The 17,727-nt window shown below is 33.8% G+C and overlaps 1 protein-coding gene across 5 annotated transcripts in view; it reads right to left on the reverse strand.

Annotated features, from left to right (window-relative positions):
- Positions 1-17,727, reverse strand: part of KIAA0825 (KIAA0825 ortholog) — a 240,843-nt gene that overhangs the window by 196,079 nt on the left and 27,037 nt on the right. For all 5 annotated transcript variants that reach the window (XM_065655929.1, XM_065655928.1, XM_065655927.1 and 2 more), the window contains exons 3-4: positions 12,088-12,227; positions 2,371-2,539 (exon numbers count right to left, since the gene is read on the reverse strand). In XM_065655929.1, the coding sequence (XP_065512001.1) occupies positions 2,371-2,539; positions 12,088-12,218 (300 nt within the window). In that variant the 5' untranslated portion in view covers positions 12,219-12,227. The remainder of the gene's footprint in view (positions 1-2,370; positions 2,540-12,087; positions 12,228-17,727) is intronic.

A 17,727-nucleotide genomic window follows, 5' to 3' on the forward strand; every position in this document is an offset into this window, starting at 1 on the left:
TGTAAAAATACTTTGAAAGATGATGCAAAGACTATTCAAGAGAAAAAAAATCCAAATTAATATCCAGAAGTTTTAGAGAAGCATGAAAAGTTCTCTTACGGGCACAGGAAGTTAGTGACAATAATATACAGGAAAACATTTGTGGTGGACTACTACCTTCCTACAGACTGCTTCCTGTCATATCAACAGACAAATCCAATAAGATGAACATTTTGTTGAAAAAATATTTCGTCATTAGTTTAGCAAGAACAGAATTTAATGAAGATGTGTTCATGTATGTATTCGGCTTTTAAACATTTAGAATTACAAAACAATACACAGAATGACAAAATTTCACATAATGAACATTTTCAGGCTCCATGAAGAATCTCTCAGTATTTCCATGACAGTTCATGGAAGTGCATGAGAATACCAGGCTAACAATAAACCTAAATAGAGCACCTCAACCAAAGCACATACAGAACTCTACACTATTTTTATTGAGTTGTTCCAGCAGCTTAAAAGGCAAACAAAATCCCTAACAAAACAAACACACATAAGTGATAACAGTGAATAGGGATATTGTCCTGAAGTAGAAGAAAGGTTACTGTTACTGAAGATGTATTATATGATACTTAATTAAGAGCTTGCAAGTGAGAAATTAAGTTAACTGGGTTAATTAGTTCAATGGATGGAGATACACACTTAAGAAAGGTCAGATTGTAAATATTTCATTAATGCTGAATATTATTGAAAATAGTTTACTGCAGATCTGTTTATCATACAGATGGATTCCCTATGCTAATACATATACACTTTACATTTGTAGTCTCATTTGGATTATCTAAGAAGCCATAAGCCTGGTAACAGCAATGTCCTAGCTCCTGAGCTCCACAGATATTTTCCTGATAAACTGTGCAGAATTGAGATTTCAGGGCTTCTCACACAGACCCATTCCCAAGGCTTAACTGGACAGTACAGCCCACAGACAGACCATCATGCAGTCAGTAAGCTCCTGAGAAAATGAAGAGCTAGAAAGCACATATTGTATACAATACACCCAAAGTGTCCCAGAGATGGGGACATTTTGGTGTTTCCCAAACAAATGTCGCCACCTGGTGTTCAGGTACATGGCTTGAGTAGACCTTGGGGAAGGAAGGACATAGGGAATAGACACGAGTAAGTCATCATTGCCGTGTCCTATTCTGAGCAGGGCTGAGTAAGGACCTAACTGGACTAAGAGGAATAACAAAAACCATCGTAAGTCAGCGTTTTCTGGGATTCTTTCATTTTGTCTAGACAAAGTATGACACACAGCAGTCTCTAACACCCTTGAGTGGGATGGTTAACAGCAACACTCATACAGATCACTTGAGTTAGAAGGGGACAAAGTCACTTCTTCACCACATTAAAAAGCCTGTGTTTCTAGAGGTGACTTCCTCATCTGACACAGCTTAATATCCAGTGGATGCAAGGGTGACCGAAAGATCAACAACCAGTTCTAAGAGTTAAAAAATTGAGAGGCAATTTTATGAAGCTTGAGCTCTAGCCAGGAGATAGTCCCAAAGGAGAAAACACTCCACTTCTCCACAGCAGTTTTCCTCTGCCAGTACTGGCAATCTCAGCTTAAAGGTGCTCATATCCTACAACCAAACCATGACATGGAAGTGACACTTGTACATATGTACATCATATAAACATATACACACACACAGAGAGCTTATATATAAACTTTAGGCTGTTGTTGACTGAGGTATCAATCCTTCACTCATCCAGCCAATTCAAATTTCCAGACTTCCATTTCCACACATACATTCTAAGGTAAATTTTTAATAAAAATTTGGGATAAAAATGCCTTCTACAATTACGGAATTTTTCACTGAAGTGAAATTTGATTTCTGGTTATGTCTAGTTGTACAACTTGCTAGGATAATGGGTGTAGCTCCGACATTTCTAATTAGAAAAAGTAGATATGACGTTAATGCTTAAATAATGCAAAAAGGATAATAATCACTATGAGATAAGTTAAATTCATGCTGATACAAGTGAAGAACAAGCACTAATGGTAACAGCCTTGTGGTACACAGTGACTTCAGATGTTTTTAACTAACATGTGCTTATAAAACAGTCCTAGCAGTGCTGAACATGTGGTTGTATCGTGGATTTTGTCGCAAGTTTGTCTATTTAAGGCACGATCAAAAGGAAACAAAACACCCTGCTGCAAACATAAAAACAGTAGTAAGCCTTATAATAAAATTTCTGAACTATCCTCACCACAGGGAAGACTCAAATGACAAAACTAATTAACCTCAGAGAAAAAAAAAACAAACAACCCACCCATCACACAAACAACTTTTCCAAATATTAAAGTCTTCAGTAAACAATTTTTACCAGGGTCCTGAGGAATTCCATCAGCTCTCCATGATGTGTAGAAGAAGGTTTGAGGGAACTGAAACTGCAGTTGTTTAGCCACTGAAGGCAGTCAGTTGTGCTTTGCAGTATTTCATCAGTACATATTTCGTTTACTTCTGATTGCAGGTCTTTAATACACTGTTCTATGCTACAAAAAAAACCCACAAGAAAATTCATGAGATAAAAGCATTTTATGGATTTCATATTTTAAAAAGAAAAACTACTTCGAATCAATGTAACACTAGTCCTTCTTCACAAAATAAACTGCTTTCACAAAATAAGGCCTAAATTTGCAGAATTAACATTTAAACACAGTCAAGCTAGAGCTAAAATAAATTCCCCTCAGGCCAGACTGTACCATTCTCAGTAAGACTAAGTACGGTCTTATTTCTCAAACAATCTTGTATTTTTTAATGAAGTAGTTAGTGAATAAGACATCATCCAACCTAAGATCTGGTCCTTGGTGCGTAATTATCTAAAGCAGAGAATATAAACTGAATCAAAAGCATATTCAAAGGTAAATGTGTCATTTTGCTCCGCTAGCCATCATCAGTTGCTTTATAAGACATACATATATTAACGACTTTTCAAAGACCCAGTGACACAACAGAAAATGCTGAAAAGAATTTTAGTCAGTTGTGCTGAGAAAGCAGATATTTTCTTTTTTGTTTTTGTGATTAGAATATTTGAAAGAAAACAGAGTTTGTCTTCAAGGAGCTGATCCACTCCTTAACATTCACCTAGAATCATAATCCTGTTTATGAAATAAGATGTGGCTGGTATGATTACTACAGGGGTTTCAGTTGCACAAATCAGAAGAACAACTAAATATCCAAAATGATTTTATTTCTATTTGTGTGGACACTTACACAAAACAAAAAAACCCCAAACAAACAAAAATCCAGAAACAGTCTAAATCTGTAACTTTTCCTACAAAACCACCCTTTCAGTATTTCAGAACTACTTTTTTTAAAAAAAAATAATGTTTAATATTTTATATACTTTCAGTTAGAAAAACCTAAGTTTAATCCAAACAGAGCCAACAATAAGACTGATACCAGTTTTGGTTTATTGAAGTGCAGAGTGATTCTCACTACTATTAGAATTTTATTTTGGAGTATATTATTTATTCCATTTATGTTCTTACAGCTGATAAGGGATACAAGGTTTAACACAAATTAAAATTCAGTTCTTTCTATCTCTGTAGAGTTATGGAATCAGATGAAACTCAGCTCTTTACAGGTATTTCAATGTCAGATACTTTTGATAGTATCACTTTCTATTTTCATGACATCAACCAAACGAACTTGTCTATTACCTCACCCCTTGCCTCTCCATTTTATAGAGACGTAGTATGGCTGCTCTGTAACATTTTCAAACTTGATGAGTTTTGTCAAATGAAGAAGACTACAAAAGAGGACCAGAAGAGGAAAAAAGGACAAGAGGGGAGGGAAGAAACTGGAAAAAAAATCAAATCTTTAAGTGTATTATAAGCTGTGACAAAAATACCAAACTAAAGTCCTCCAGATTAAAAAAAAAAAAAAAAAGGAACACTATTAGAACTATTTTTTAAAAATTAGTAACCTTGAATATTTTTTTTTCCAATAACTTCTCTGTGTGGGAAGAAGTGTTTTCCAAGACATGCAATCTTTTTTGAGGAAAATATTTTTTATTAAAAATATAATCTGCTTTGAATATGACATTTTAAAAAATAATTTTAAGCACTATTTACCCATTCCAATTTGCAACGAGAAATCAGTGATGAAAGGCCATTCTGCACATCACCCACTGACTATACTTTGTCATTTAATTCTGCCTGCGGTACTGTTTTCAGGATGTGGAAGAAGTATCTATTTGATTTTCTACTGGATTTTCTCCTTTATTGAGTGATTTGCATTTTATTATTTTACAGATGTTATGCAATGTACCCTAAATTCCTACAAGCTGTCTCATTCTGATAAACAGCAATAAAGTAAATCAGTGGCATCCATACCTTTGGGAACCGAGTCTGTTAGTTTGAATTGACATTTAAAAAAAAACAGTGGAAAAAAAAATTAGGAAATGATCACACTAAATTAAGCTCAGAGATAAACAGTAGTCTGCACTTTCCTTTTATTTTTGAGTTACCTACAACAAGCACAAAAGAGAGAAGTATATTTTTTCTGAGAATGCCATCAAGACATCATCTATGATAGGTCTCAATTCGTGCCTTTCATTTCTTTAAAATACAGTACTAAATAATAACAAACCGAATATGAAAACTGCATCAACTACAATTATTGAATGCAAGGACGATCATAAGAATGTTAAGCGCAGAAGTGCAGTGTTTTGAATGCCAGAGAAAAAATACATAAATTGTTTCCAAAACTATGACTATAGAACTTCTAATAAAAAAAATCATCAAAATAAGTATGCCATTTTGAGCAGCTTATTTTCCCATATTTAATAATATTCATTAAAAATTATGGGTATATTTGCTTTGTGTTTAAAAGACATGAGGTAAACCATTCGAAGTGTTTCTATCAAAATGCAGACATCACATTTTGCAGGCGCTGTATCTTGTCCAAGGGTCTACTGTTAGTCTGTGCCAATCTGTCTCAATTAGGAACCATTTTTTGCACTCATCTTTGACACAGGAATCTGTCTGCAAGCCAATAAACTACGACCTATGAACAGGCTACAGCCTTCTCACGACCAGGTATTTTGGTAATTTGTCCTAACACTGATAAGGGGATTAGGTGGATAAATTTCAGTGGCCCTCCCTGTAGGTACAAATCATGGTAAGTCTGTTCATTTTATTTATTACTTTTATTCCAATAAAGTAAACAATTAATTAGGACTAAAACTCTTCTTCGTTGAATAAAAATATTTTCATCCTGCTTACTTAACAGTATACTGTAGGCAAACATGGTCTCAAAAATATTGCTATTTCTTTTCAGATTTTTGTCAACATTCAGTATTACATGAACACGGTTAGACTGAAAACAACAACGGAGAACAAAAAGTTAAGGTATGTCAGAATATTTTCATAATCTCTAGCAGTTTGTGACACAAGGACTTAAATCTGATAGTGTCCTAGGATGTAACAGCCCTCAATTAATTTTTCTTCCATATATTATTCCACTTTTCTTTGAACCTGTGCAAGTGTTCAATCATAAGCAGGAAAAATAGCCACCAAACTACTAAACATGGAGTGGAACGTAAAAGCTCAAAGAAAAAATTAACCTTTCTCTGAAGTGAAGGAATGTGATAGTAACCATATGCGTTTTTGTAAAATCGACCCATTTTTCAATAAAAAAATCTTTAGTCGTCCCATACAAAGAGTATTTTGAGCCTTTGTGGGCATATCAATGCTGCGGTTAGTACTAATGGTATACCACTAAGCCAGTGAGAATTATTTCACTGAAATAGCTTCTCATTTTTAAAAGTGAGGTTTTTGTGGGTTTTTTTGTTTGGTTGGTTGGTTTTGCTTGTTGTTTGTTTTACACACTAAGCAAAGTCCTGTAACGTTATCAGTGTGCACACTGCAGTGCTTTTCTGGAGTAGCATGTCAATACCATTTGGTAAGTATTCCCACTATAAAGAGAGTCTTGATTTGAGAACTCCTAGGTGCTCTTATTTATTAAATTTATAACAGTTTCTAGGAACAACCTAATCATGTGGAGAGAGCTGTTCAAGTGGCTGCATCAATGGATAAACAGTTACAGACCAAGTACTATAATGGAACTGATCATGTAAGCACTGTCATACTGATACAACATTATTTTGAAAAGCACAGTATCAAAACGAGGGTTGCTGTCTTCATGTATCATTTTCCATTGCCTCAGATTACTATGAGTAAGTTGAAGGATGATCTTCTAACTCCTTTCAATTTCTAACAAGCACTGTTTCAATTTATTTCATGTAGCATATGGAACAGCCATAAAATGACAATAAGATTGGTTAAATTAAACTGCTAAGCTATAAAGTGAAATTATCTTTAAACTTCATGTTACTTATGCGTAACATCCTCATATTCATAGAGATCTGCTTTTAGAATCAGAGTTTACATGTCTGTTATTAAGAAGAGTTTGTTGTAAAAGTAAGTAAATATTTTTCCACCGTTTCTTGAAGATAGGAGCAGTAATGTAGTACTACTTTGTTATTATCATCATGTATATGCATTGAAAAGCTTGACTGCTAAAGATATACAGCATTTTATAAAAGATCAGTCATATCATTTGGAAACGTGTGTGTCAGAAGTCCTGCTGCACACTTCACATAGTTATAAAGCTTTGAGAAATACTTTTAACAGTGTAATTCCCACAGACATTTTCCTTGTCGTTACACTTCCATGTGGAAACAAACATTTTGCTTTATTCAGTGAAAGCTGACCCGGCAAAAAGGAAATATTAAGAAAATTCTACATGATCTACAGACCATTTCATGAGGTCATTGCGGATACCTCAGCACTACTGTGTGTTAATAAACAGCAATTTAACCATAAAGGTGAAGAACTTATTTTCTAGGAACTTTTAAACTGCTAGATACAATCTAATGGGGGGAAAAAAAAATCATGCAAGGAATGTTTTGATAACTTTATCTTGAATAGAAACGACATTTTACAAAAAATGGCTATTTATAATCTTGCATGTTCCTGCAATGCTTATGATAACCTATAGTAACATTCATGGATTTCTAAAATTCTGAAAAAAAAAAGAGACTATTATGATTCCAGGCTGATAATGATGTTGTTCAATTCTAGTTGATACAAACAACAACTTATTCTTTCTGGAATGTCCATCTTCTTCCTCTCAACCCAACTGCATAAACAGTTGAAATTCCTTTTTATATTTCACGTTCTTTACAACAGTGACCTCAACAACAGAGGAGAAAGCTAGAAAGTAAAGCTGCTAGTGCTAATAAGACATAATAATACAATAATATTTTCTATCTGACTTCTATTCAAAATAAAATAAGACCAATAAGAACGTAGGTAAACATTATTTTCTAAGCAGCAATATGAAACTGAAGGAAAAACTGACTACAAAGACTTTACCTCTTCAAGAAAATGCCGTTAAGACAAATAGGTCTTGATGCTTGTTTTGAAAATGAGCAGTTCATTAAAATATAAGTCTGAAAGTTACAGGCTTATTATAAAGCTAAAAGCCCTGAAAAAAATAAGTTCTTAAAATTCTTCCTGTAGTAATTTGGGACCTTAAGATGTAAACCAAAAATGTAAATCTTGCTTCAAGGACTTTGCAAACTATTTCATATCTCTAATTTGCTACTTATAGAACATATCCACTGAAACTGTAAACTAAGTATACCACTGAAACCAGAAAGAAATAGAAGAGTGATGACTTTGCTGCACCTCAGCAAGAAAAACTCAACAGGGGAACCACATGAGAAACAGCAATTTTACCTGAAGTGCTGCCCACCTTTAATTTCCAACCTTGTTTTAAAGACTTGAGATATTTCAGTCCACAAGACATAAGCTTTCCCTCAATAAGTTATTTCAGAAGACTGGCAATGAAATGTCTTTCAAATCCATTGACCAAAACATGATAGTGAAAAACAACGGCTAAAAAACCATTGTCTCATGTATTCTCAAATGAAACAAACTGGGGTGTTTCGCAGTGCAGTCACAGATCTGATTACAGCTTCTGTAACCACCTAAGACACTAACACAATTACAATCATTGTAAATTGCGGTTAAGAAACTGTGTGTCTATTAAAATAGCCAATCTCTGGGAAACGGTGCTGTCCAGCTAGCAAGGTGGTAGGAAACAACTACCCCGAGCTTCATGATCACACATAAAGCCAACACAGGATGAATAAGAATAAAATTCATTCCTTTGTCAGCTTAATTACTCATTCCCAGCAATTAGTCCAAGGCAGAGAGTAGACAGATACCATTTTGACAAGGTTTTAGTAACTTTATTCTAATAGCTTTACAGGTACTAAATTCTCAACTAAGTTCTACAGTAATGCATTTGTATAGCAAGCAGGTTACATTCACACAGAAGAGTCAAATTCTTTTTGAGAGCTGTGATAAATATTAGGTCTGAGTAAAACTGATAAAATTATAAATTTTACTCCTCTACTATTAGCCCTAGTTCAAAATTCTTCCAAATATTCAAACACTATTGGGATTTTGGATGGAGATGCGAAGATTCTGCTAATTCTCCTGAATAACAGGAAAGTGAGGTGTAGCTGCTTCCTGAAAATTCCAGAGAGGAATAAGCCCAAATCTTCTTCAAAATACATGAGAAAGACAACTCTTGCAGCACTCTTCAGTCTAAAAACACACGAACCCTTGCATACTCTAATTCTGATACAGGAAAATGCTCAAATCCCTGTTTGAAACTCTTCCATCCCTTTGTTGTGAGGTATTGATAGTGGGAAGTATTTCTATACAAATCAGAAATGTCATGAGCAACAACTGGAAAATGCCATACTAACATCCTTATTGAGGTACTTTCCAGATACTTAGTTGCCCAAATAATTATTAGAATTTATACTGAATAGTTATGGGACAACGTCCAATGCTATAAGCACTTATTAGCATTGACCTCACTGGAGGCTTCCAAAAAAGACCGTCATCAAAATCACAGATGACTGAATTACTGTGAATTACAGAGAGGGCCAGGTTGAAGTTTATCAGGTTGAAGCCAAATTAAGCCTTTGCAAAAAGGCTCACAAGAATAGAGTCTGCAGTGTATTGTGGAGTTACAATTACTAGTAAATAATTTTGTTGAATTCTGAGTAATTGTTCTGTTGAAGAAGATCTAGAATACCTCACATTGTCCTGTAGCCTCACAGAATCTATTGTCACTTTGTCACCACCAAAGCAAGAACTGAATACACAAAATAATAGACTGCTGAACAGATTTCATGCTTACAATCACTTTCAAGTTATGCACTGTAAGTTTGGTTTCAAGCTCTGAACTTGATTTTTTGCTTCAGAGTATTAAACATCAGCAGAAAGTTTAGTTCTGTGGATTGCTCAAAAATTAACACTTACCAATCCTTAATTCTCCAATTAGTAAAAAACAACTCAGTTTTCATAAACAGTAGAAGTGAAAGCAAATTGCAATGGGAAAAACTGAAGACTAATGGCCATCCTGATGAAAATAAGAATATGACTTCACATTTCAGAATAACCAGAGAGTGCACATGCAACTGACTGGTAATGACAAAAGTTTTGTGAGTTCATATTCACCTGCTTCTACAAACAGCTGTAAAAATAAAGTTAACATTCAAGTGTAATAAGAGCTCTGTTATATAATAGTGAATGAATGAACTCCTTACTCCCTTAAGCTTACAAATAAAATAATTTTGCACAGATAGCTTTTTTTTTTTTGTTACAGCACCAAATGGAATTGGTAAAATACAAAAATACTGAAGGTAATTCAACTGCTGGAAAACATATCTGATTTGTCGTGCCACACAATTTTATAAAAGTTATTCAGTTGGAAGGCAATAAATGAGCATTCAAGTGATTTACACACTTTTGGATCATAATTTTTTACACAATGTTTTATTTTTAAAAATATATATATGCTGTATACACTATTATGTTTATTCTCTGTGGTATAATACAATCATAAATCTATCTGATGAAAAATGGATTGTATTCCAATTGTATCACCATAGCGTATAGAGCTGTTCTTATCATACCACTTACAAAGATCAATGGTAACTTGAAAATGATTTCATTCCATGCTGCCTCTAATATATTAGCAATAAAAGGACTCTTTTTAATTTAAAAGTCACATCAGCTGCTGTCCATCTTCTTTTAGACTCCTCTTCATTTCTGAAACTGACATATTACAGGAGCAAAATATCAACTTGGTAACTACAGGGCTACTTGCTGATTTTCCTTGTGAAAATTAGTTTAAAAACTAGCTTAAGTGTCAATTCAGCAGAAACACGAAGCTTTTCCTGGTGTGCATTGCTGTGTAACACACCCTAATCCAATTTCTTGTACTCCTTGGATAAAATACTGTTTGCATCTTACAAAACTTTTACCGATAGGCCCTTCTAATTTGTAGGACTACATACCTAAGACAAGGACACTCAGCCTTCTTAAAAACGTACAAATATTTCCACTGAGATGTTGTTAATGTAAAATGTAATATAAAATGTTAACTGTTATAAAGCACCATTAGAAGAAACTAACAGTTGGCCTGCTTTCACATGGCCAGACTTTTCTCAGCCAGCAGCATACATTTTATACACATTTGAAACAAGCAGAAGTAAAGCATGCATTCCAAAAACGCATCCTTATCTTTCTAACTCTCAGGCTGCCTCTGTATAATGATGACAAAATCACTTTTATTTAGTAGCTGAAGAGGTGACAACACATCTGCAAAAATGTTAATGCTGTTTTTTCCCAGATATGCAACACCATATGAACTCAAAACTTCAGTACCTATAGCTGTGTTACAACATCAACTAAAGTATCTACATTTCACTGATGTCAACAGCTGGAAATTTGTCACATGAAACTGCACTACGCAGTGGTCCAAAATACCGTATTTCCCAGATCATCATTGTCACTGCCACTCTGGGAGTATGACTGTCACAACGACATTTGTGAATACTAAGTTTTTAAATGAAAATGTTCAAAATGTGAGATAAGAGCAATATAAATAAGAAGCCTGAAAAATCTCTCAGCCTAGCATAAGGAATATAAGAGTAATTCAAAGATGACCTAAATCAGTTTTCCGTGTGGTAGAGCAATGGTTTACCCCATGCTTCAGGAAGCTGTTTGGGAGCAGACAAAGCTCTCTCACAAATGGGAGCTTCGTTAAAATTACACAATCTTAAAACATGAAGGGCATTCCTTGAAGTCATACAACTCTATGACGTGCACTGTTATCCGAAGGCAAGTATTTTCAAAGTTTAATACAAAATTATGCTATTTGTTGTATCTCTGAACGTAGACTTATTTTTTAAAGGGGCAATTAGTTTATTTGCCTAAGAGCATCTTTCACAGATCAATGTATTTTAAAGGTACTGAAGCGTTTAGCCACAAAACACTGGCACCACTTTTCAAATAAGGCACAAAACCTTGAGCTGTTTTTTTTTTTGTAGTCATGCAAAAATTCACATCAAAAAAGAACTCTTTCAGTCCTCCACTGTTGCTATATCATTGAGTTTTGGAAACCAGTATGTTACAAAGAAGTAGACAATGAAATATATTACAAAACAAATTCTAGTTAGAAAATCTTCTATTACAGCATAAAAGTTCAACTGAAATAAGTAAAATAAAGCCCTATATAAGAAAGATTATATATATATAAACTTACTTGCTTTTTCTACTTCCATTAGAAATGCTTAAAGAACACACAGAGTTCAAATTTCTCTTTTCTGTGAAATTCTGTAGCTGTTTTAGTGTATAAAAATTCTGTCTCATAGCTGTAGGAAATACAACTGTCATGGGAATACACATTTTCTTCCTACACTATCACACCTACTGCAATAATTCCTAAGATTAAGATGATTAAACTGTTAAAAATACCATACAGAGAAAGACCATAGCACAAAAATTATATGGCATTAAAAATTTGTTAAATGCTCAAGTGGTTAAGGTAAAATTACTACTGAAATAATTATCAGCATTTTAATTTACAACTAGAAGGAAAAGTCATATTTCCTAAATGTAATGACTTTCACAAATATTTTGGATACAAATAGAACACTCTTTACCTAGAAGAGTTCTTCTTTATTTTTTCATCAAGATCACTGAGGACTTGTTGAAACTCCAGTTCTCCAGGAAGGATATTTAACAAACAGTCTAAATTGGAAGAATCTAGAGAATATTCTCCTCCCCATTCCATTTTCGAAATCTGTAAAATAAATACAGACAAGTGATTAAATAATGAAAAAATTCAGACTAGAAGTATCAAAATATACACCATTTAGCTCCTTGAAAATACTAGATTAATAAGTGAAGCATTTATGTAGGGAATTATAAAACAGTGTTGAATAGTGAACCTTGTGCATGATTCTGAGTAGAATGCTACAGAGAGGGACACACATAAAATAAAAGCAGACATAAATTTCCTAATACCTTGTCTTTTTTTGGTTTAAAAAGTCAGTTCTCTTACCTTAATCTGTGCAGCTTTCTTCATATCTTTTTTTAAAGATTCAGAAAGATAATTCTCACTATTATAACTAGAAACCTTAAAAAAAGATAACTTAAAGGGTAAATTTATTTTCTGTGTACTTATAATTTCTGTCCAAGGAGTAACTGCTTTCTGGAAATTAATCGTTGCACCATTGCAAATAACTAGAAAACAAATGTCATCTTGCTTTGTACACATTATTACTCAACAAATACTTTGCCAAAACACAGGTTGAATCCACTGGCCTACTCAAACGCTATATCAGAAGACTGTATCAGAAGGAAAGCATAAGCAGAGTTATTTTTTCCTCTTTTCTGTTTTTCCTGTATTCTCTTTTTTGAGAGACAATGCAGTTACTTTTACAACCAGTGATGACTTGCTACTGAAGTTAAAGAAAAAATTACATAAAGTGTGGAAACTTCTTAATAAGCAGTATATATCATGTCTACTATTTAGTATTTAATAATACTATTCATATTGCAGTAGCAACATGAGGAACAATCATAACTATTCAGATGCACGGAATGTTTGGGCAACAGAATACAATGAATTAATACACTATTTTTCTTACAAGCAATATTCTTTTATGAAGCAATTACAGCCTTGGTTCCAAAATTACCTAGAGGCATTACGAGAAAAATAGATTGAGAGTGTTTCTAAGTGAACAGACTATAAGACACATGCTCCAAAAGAACATCAGGTTAAGATGCAAAGTCAAGGTGATAGCTTTTGGTCAAATACGAGTATAGACCTACTTTGTAAGTCTACACTCGTATTTGACCAAAAGCAGCAGAATTGAACTTTTCTTCAGCAGAAATGACACTACTGATCCTGGTTTTGCTCTTTCAAAACAAAGTTAGAACAAATGTGAAGGTCCTTTACAGCCTAGTATCTTGCACTTCTGAATTAACAGCACTATACTACAAAATATTTCATGGATATGTAATTTTCTCAAATTCTCAGAAGCTACAGAATACCCCTTCGCAAACAACAATTCAAAGACTTTCAACATTTTCAACACTCAGTCACCCTTCTGGTTAAAGGTCTGGATGTAAACAAATACATCATGTAACACATCAAGGAAAGATCAGTCTCAAAGTATCTTAACAGATGTTACTGCAATTAAAGACACTGTAATTAAAAGCAGAAGTTAAAAAGCACTCTCCCAAATGCTGAAATATTTGTCCAGTGCTCTGGCAAAAAAACCAGTATGCCAACTTGGGAAGGTTCTACAGCCAGTGGGAAAACATTAAACAGCACTTTACCAAATTGAGATAAAAGGAATACAGAGAGTACTTCTATTCAGACATGGTCACACAAATCCATTCCCGTTTGTCTTCAGGAATATCTCTGAGTTTATACAGAATGTGATGCTAACTGCATTCAATACCTACAACTGAAGCTCACCTTTGATTCAAGTACGCTTGCAGAACAGTCAAGGATTGGTATAAAACGTCTTCTATAATAGATACACGTAATGCAAACATAACAATGGCTTGGAATGATTCAGAGTTTTCATAAGACTGCAGCACAATCAAGATTTTATATTTATATTTATTCCTCTTTTCTTTAAAGGATAGCCAAAAGAAGTTTGTGTTCCTCAGAAAAATATCAGTACAGTTTACAGACCACTTACTGCTTGAAAAATTCATCATATGAAAAAAATCACCTTGTAAACACGACAGCCTAGTTTTCATGTATGCATTCCTGTAAGACTTCTATGTCATACTTCTTGTGTTCACTTGTCAAAACAAGGTAATTATTCCTTTCAGTCTTGGTTTATGGGGGGAAAAAGCAATATTGGATTATTCAGTTTTCAAATATTGTTTTAGATGGTCAATAGTAATTTCTTCTTATGAAAATCTAAGTATTTCTCTATATCAAGACTACACTATGAAGAAGGAAAACACAAAAATTTTTCAGAGGAAAAAATAAGCATATCGAGATATAAATTAACTCAAACTGAGCAGAAATTGTAATGTTATTTAGCGTAACCAGCGTCAGGGCCCTGGGTGTGCTAGTAGGTTTTAACCGCCTGACAACCTGGACTCTGAGGGAATCTCAACCATCAATCCAGTCCCTCCCGTCACTGAGGTTATCCTGCTACCCAACAGCCACTGTGACACAGCTCTCTTCTGATGGAAAAAAAAATGGTAACAAACAAACCCGTTTCTTAAAATCTGTATTATTTGAAATCATATGGGTGAAACTCTGAATTCTTTCAAAGTATTTTAGACAATAATAACTCATTTCTTCTGCAAAGAAGGTTAATTTCACACTTGTTATTAAGCTGTGTAAGGAGTATCATCCCATCATATTTCTATTTACCATTGCAGTGAAATATTGTGTTTTGAGACAAATGGTCTTGGAGAACCTGCGTCAGATGTGACTCAATGAGTCACTGTCTGTAACAGGTGCAGTTCTTTTCAAAACATGTTAGAGGACCACTCATCACCATTAAAATGATGCAGCTGTCAATCTGTTTGGTAGCTACTCAAGAATCTTAACCTCTACACAGTGTAGCTTAAAAATAAATATTCTTCGGGTCTCCTACTTTAACCCACAGTATCAATGCAATTTAACTTCACTGTAACAATTCCACACTTCTAAGAAGCCCAACATTAAGAACCAATTTTTATCAAAAACAATTAGGCCTATTTGAAACAACACTAAGGAATATTCAAGTTGATACAAGAGATGCTTCTTGCTTTTTAAATTCATATAGCGTTTACCACCGAAGAGCACTTCTTTTTTCTTTTTTTTTATTAGTGTTTTCTTTTTCAATGTCAATCAAAGAGAAGCAATCTTCTCATAGAAGTCCTATATGAAATGATACTCAATTCAAATTGGATACTTCTTCATTCTGATACAACAATTCAATAAAGATCATTGTAAAAACCTTCCACTGCAAACATACATAAGAAATTCCAAGTGAGTTCTAAGATTAGTTTCTAATGTTTATATTTACTATAATAAGCATTTGTACTTAGACATACAGTTTGTAAAAATTGCATGGACTTAAAACTTGAATAGTTTTCTGTATGAGCACTTTTGTGGAATTTACACATGTACAATATACCTCTATATATGTATAAATCACATTATTTAACTACAGATTCATAGTCAAACATACTGTAGATATACGGCTTGCAGACATATCCCACTTTTTGACACAAACACTATTATTTTTAAATATAAATTATGAGTCCTTCATTACACCGGGTGAAACATTGCTAGGTCATGTTTATAGCACACAAATCCATTCCAGCATTTCTAGAAACTTTGTAAACATCGTCAGACTTATTTATTGATAAATACTGAGTACTGTTACTCCTTTATTTCCCCATGGCACTTCAGACAGTTAAGATTCTTGTTTTGACTTCACTGGGTTTCAGATATCACAGGACAGCATCGAACATGGAAGATATCCGGCAAATTTTGTATTACAGTTACACAGAACACCTTGGGGAGGAAAAAAAAAAAACAACAAACCCTAAATACAGTTTTAAACTTCAATTCTCCTGGAGTTTCCTCTGAATCAATTGCCTAAGTCTAATGGAAAATTAATTAGTCAGGCTGTTAGGCCTTTTGAAATAAAATTATAGTATACACGTGTTCAAGAAAACCATAGCAGCGCTAAAGCAGTAAGTTTAAATTTAGACTTTACGGTTTCTCATTATGTTTTAGCACTTCATTAAGCTTCCAAGTAAACTTTCCTGGGTTTTCAAATGCCTGTATATATTTACGCAAACTCTGAGTAAACCAAGAAGCCTTAGGCAGTGAACAGTTTCATACAACACAGATCCAAAGAGATCTGTCTCTGAGCAAAACTGCACCTACTTCAGCAGATCAGAAAAAGATAAAACAAACCCATTGAGGTTTCAATAAAATCCAGGCTTTTATACAAACACTGCTGCGTATGAAACAATCTAAACAAGTTATCTAAACCTAAACAGAATCTACTACTTAAGCACTGGCAGATATTTAATGGAACCAACAATTTGTGGGGTATCATATTAAATATATGATGTATACATGGTAGAAGGTCTTAATTGCCCATATTTCTAACTTGTTAAGGCCAGAATATGAGGCAATATATAGAAGATGTATTAATAATTAACAATCTTAATTAAATGAACCCCAAGTAATTGTAACAAAAATGGTTGAAGACAGAGAATCAAATACCAAGCTTCTGTCTAAGAGCTGAAGAATAAAATAAGAAAACATCTTCCATTTCGTTACGATAATTTAGCCTCCTGATTATAGAAAAAACATTTTTGTTGTATCATAACTTCTGGTTTTCACCATGATCAGCATACATGTATAAACAAAGCTCTTCAGTGGATTAAAAAAAACAGCAGACTGATACTGTTCTGTTCAAATCAGTGATTTCTAAACCAAGATTTGTATAAACTGAATCTCATTATCTTACAACACCACAATTCAGTCTTTAAAAAGTCATTCAAGAGTTAAAGAACTCATGACCTGCCATTAATTCCATTCAGTTAATGCCAATGTACTGTTTTAGCTCTCATCTAATGAGGCACCTATTTCCAAATACTTAAAAAATATTTCAAGACAACTCTTAAATAACTATATGCATTTTGAATTCAATCAATAACTTGTACAAAAAAATTATTTAGAAACAATTATCTAAGAAAATTGTTCATTTAGCAACATACAATATTCCATACTTCATCACAAAATGCTTTGTCTAAGTGCAATCCAAGCAATCAAATTTTCCGGACTCTTACTTTACAGCCAATCTAAATATTTGAAAACTTACTTTAACATTATATGAGTTTACCTCCTAGAGCTCTCATTCCACCCATATTCAGGACAATAAAAGAAAATTACTGTTACCACTACTTTAAACAGAGGATGTCAATGTACCTGTGATTTGAAAACAGGGACATTTCAAATTGCAGCACTATATGTACAGAGAGCCACTCAAATCATTGAAGCTTTTTTCTGATACTGCTCCTTATCTTAAAGAGATATCTCTTTATTGCCCTAGCATTCTTGTAAAACTAAAAGGGGATGAGAGAATTGACAAGATTTTTCATCGCTCAGCTTACACTTTCAAACCATCATCTTAACAATGATTTCCTTTATCTGTCTTTAGTTGCACAACCGTTCCCAGCTGCTTTACAGTGCAGAGATGTCACCGGCAATCACACCGCAGGCAGCGACAGCAATGGCAATGGTTTGAGATAACACC

The sequence above is a fragment of the Caloenas nicobarica genome, chromosome Z, assembly GCF_036013445.1.
Source record: "Caloenas nicobarica isolate bCalNic1 chromosome Z, bCalNic1.hap1, whole genome shotgun sequence".
NCBI lineage: Eukaryota > Metazoa > Chordata > Aves > Columbiformes > Columbidae > Caloenas > Caloenas nicobarica.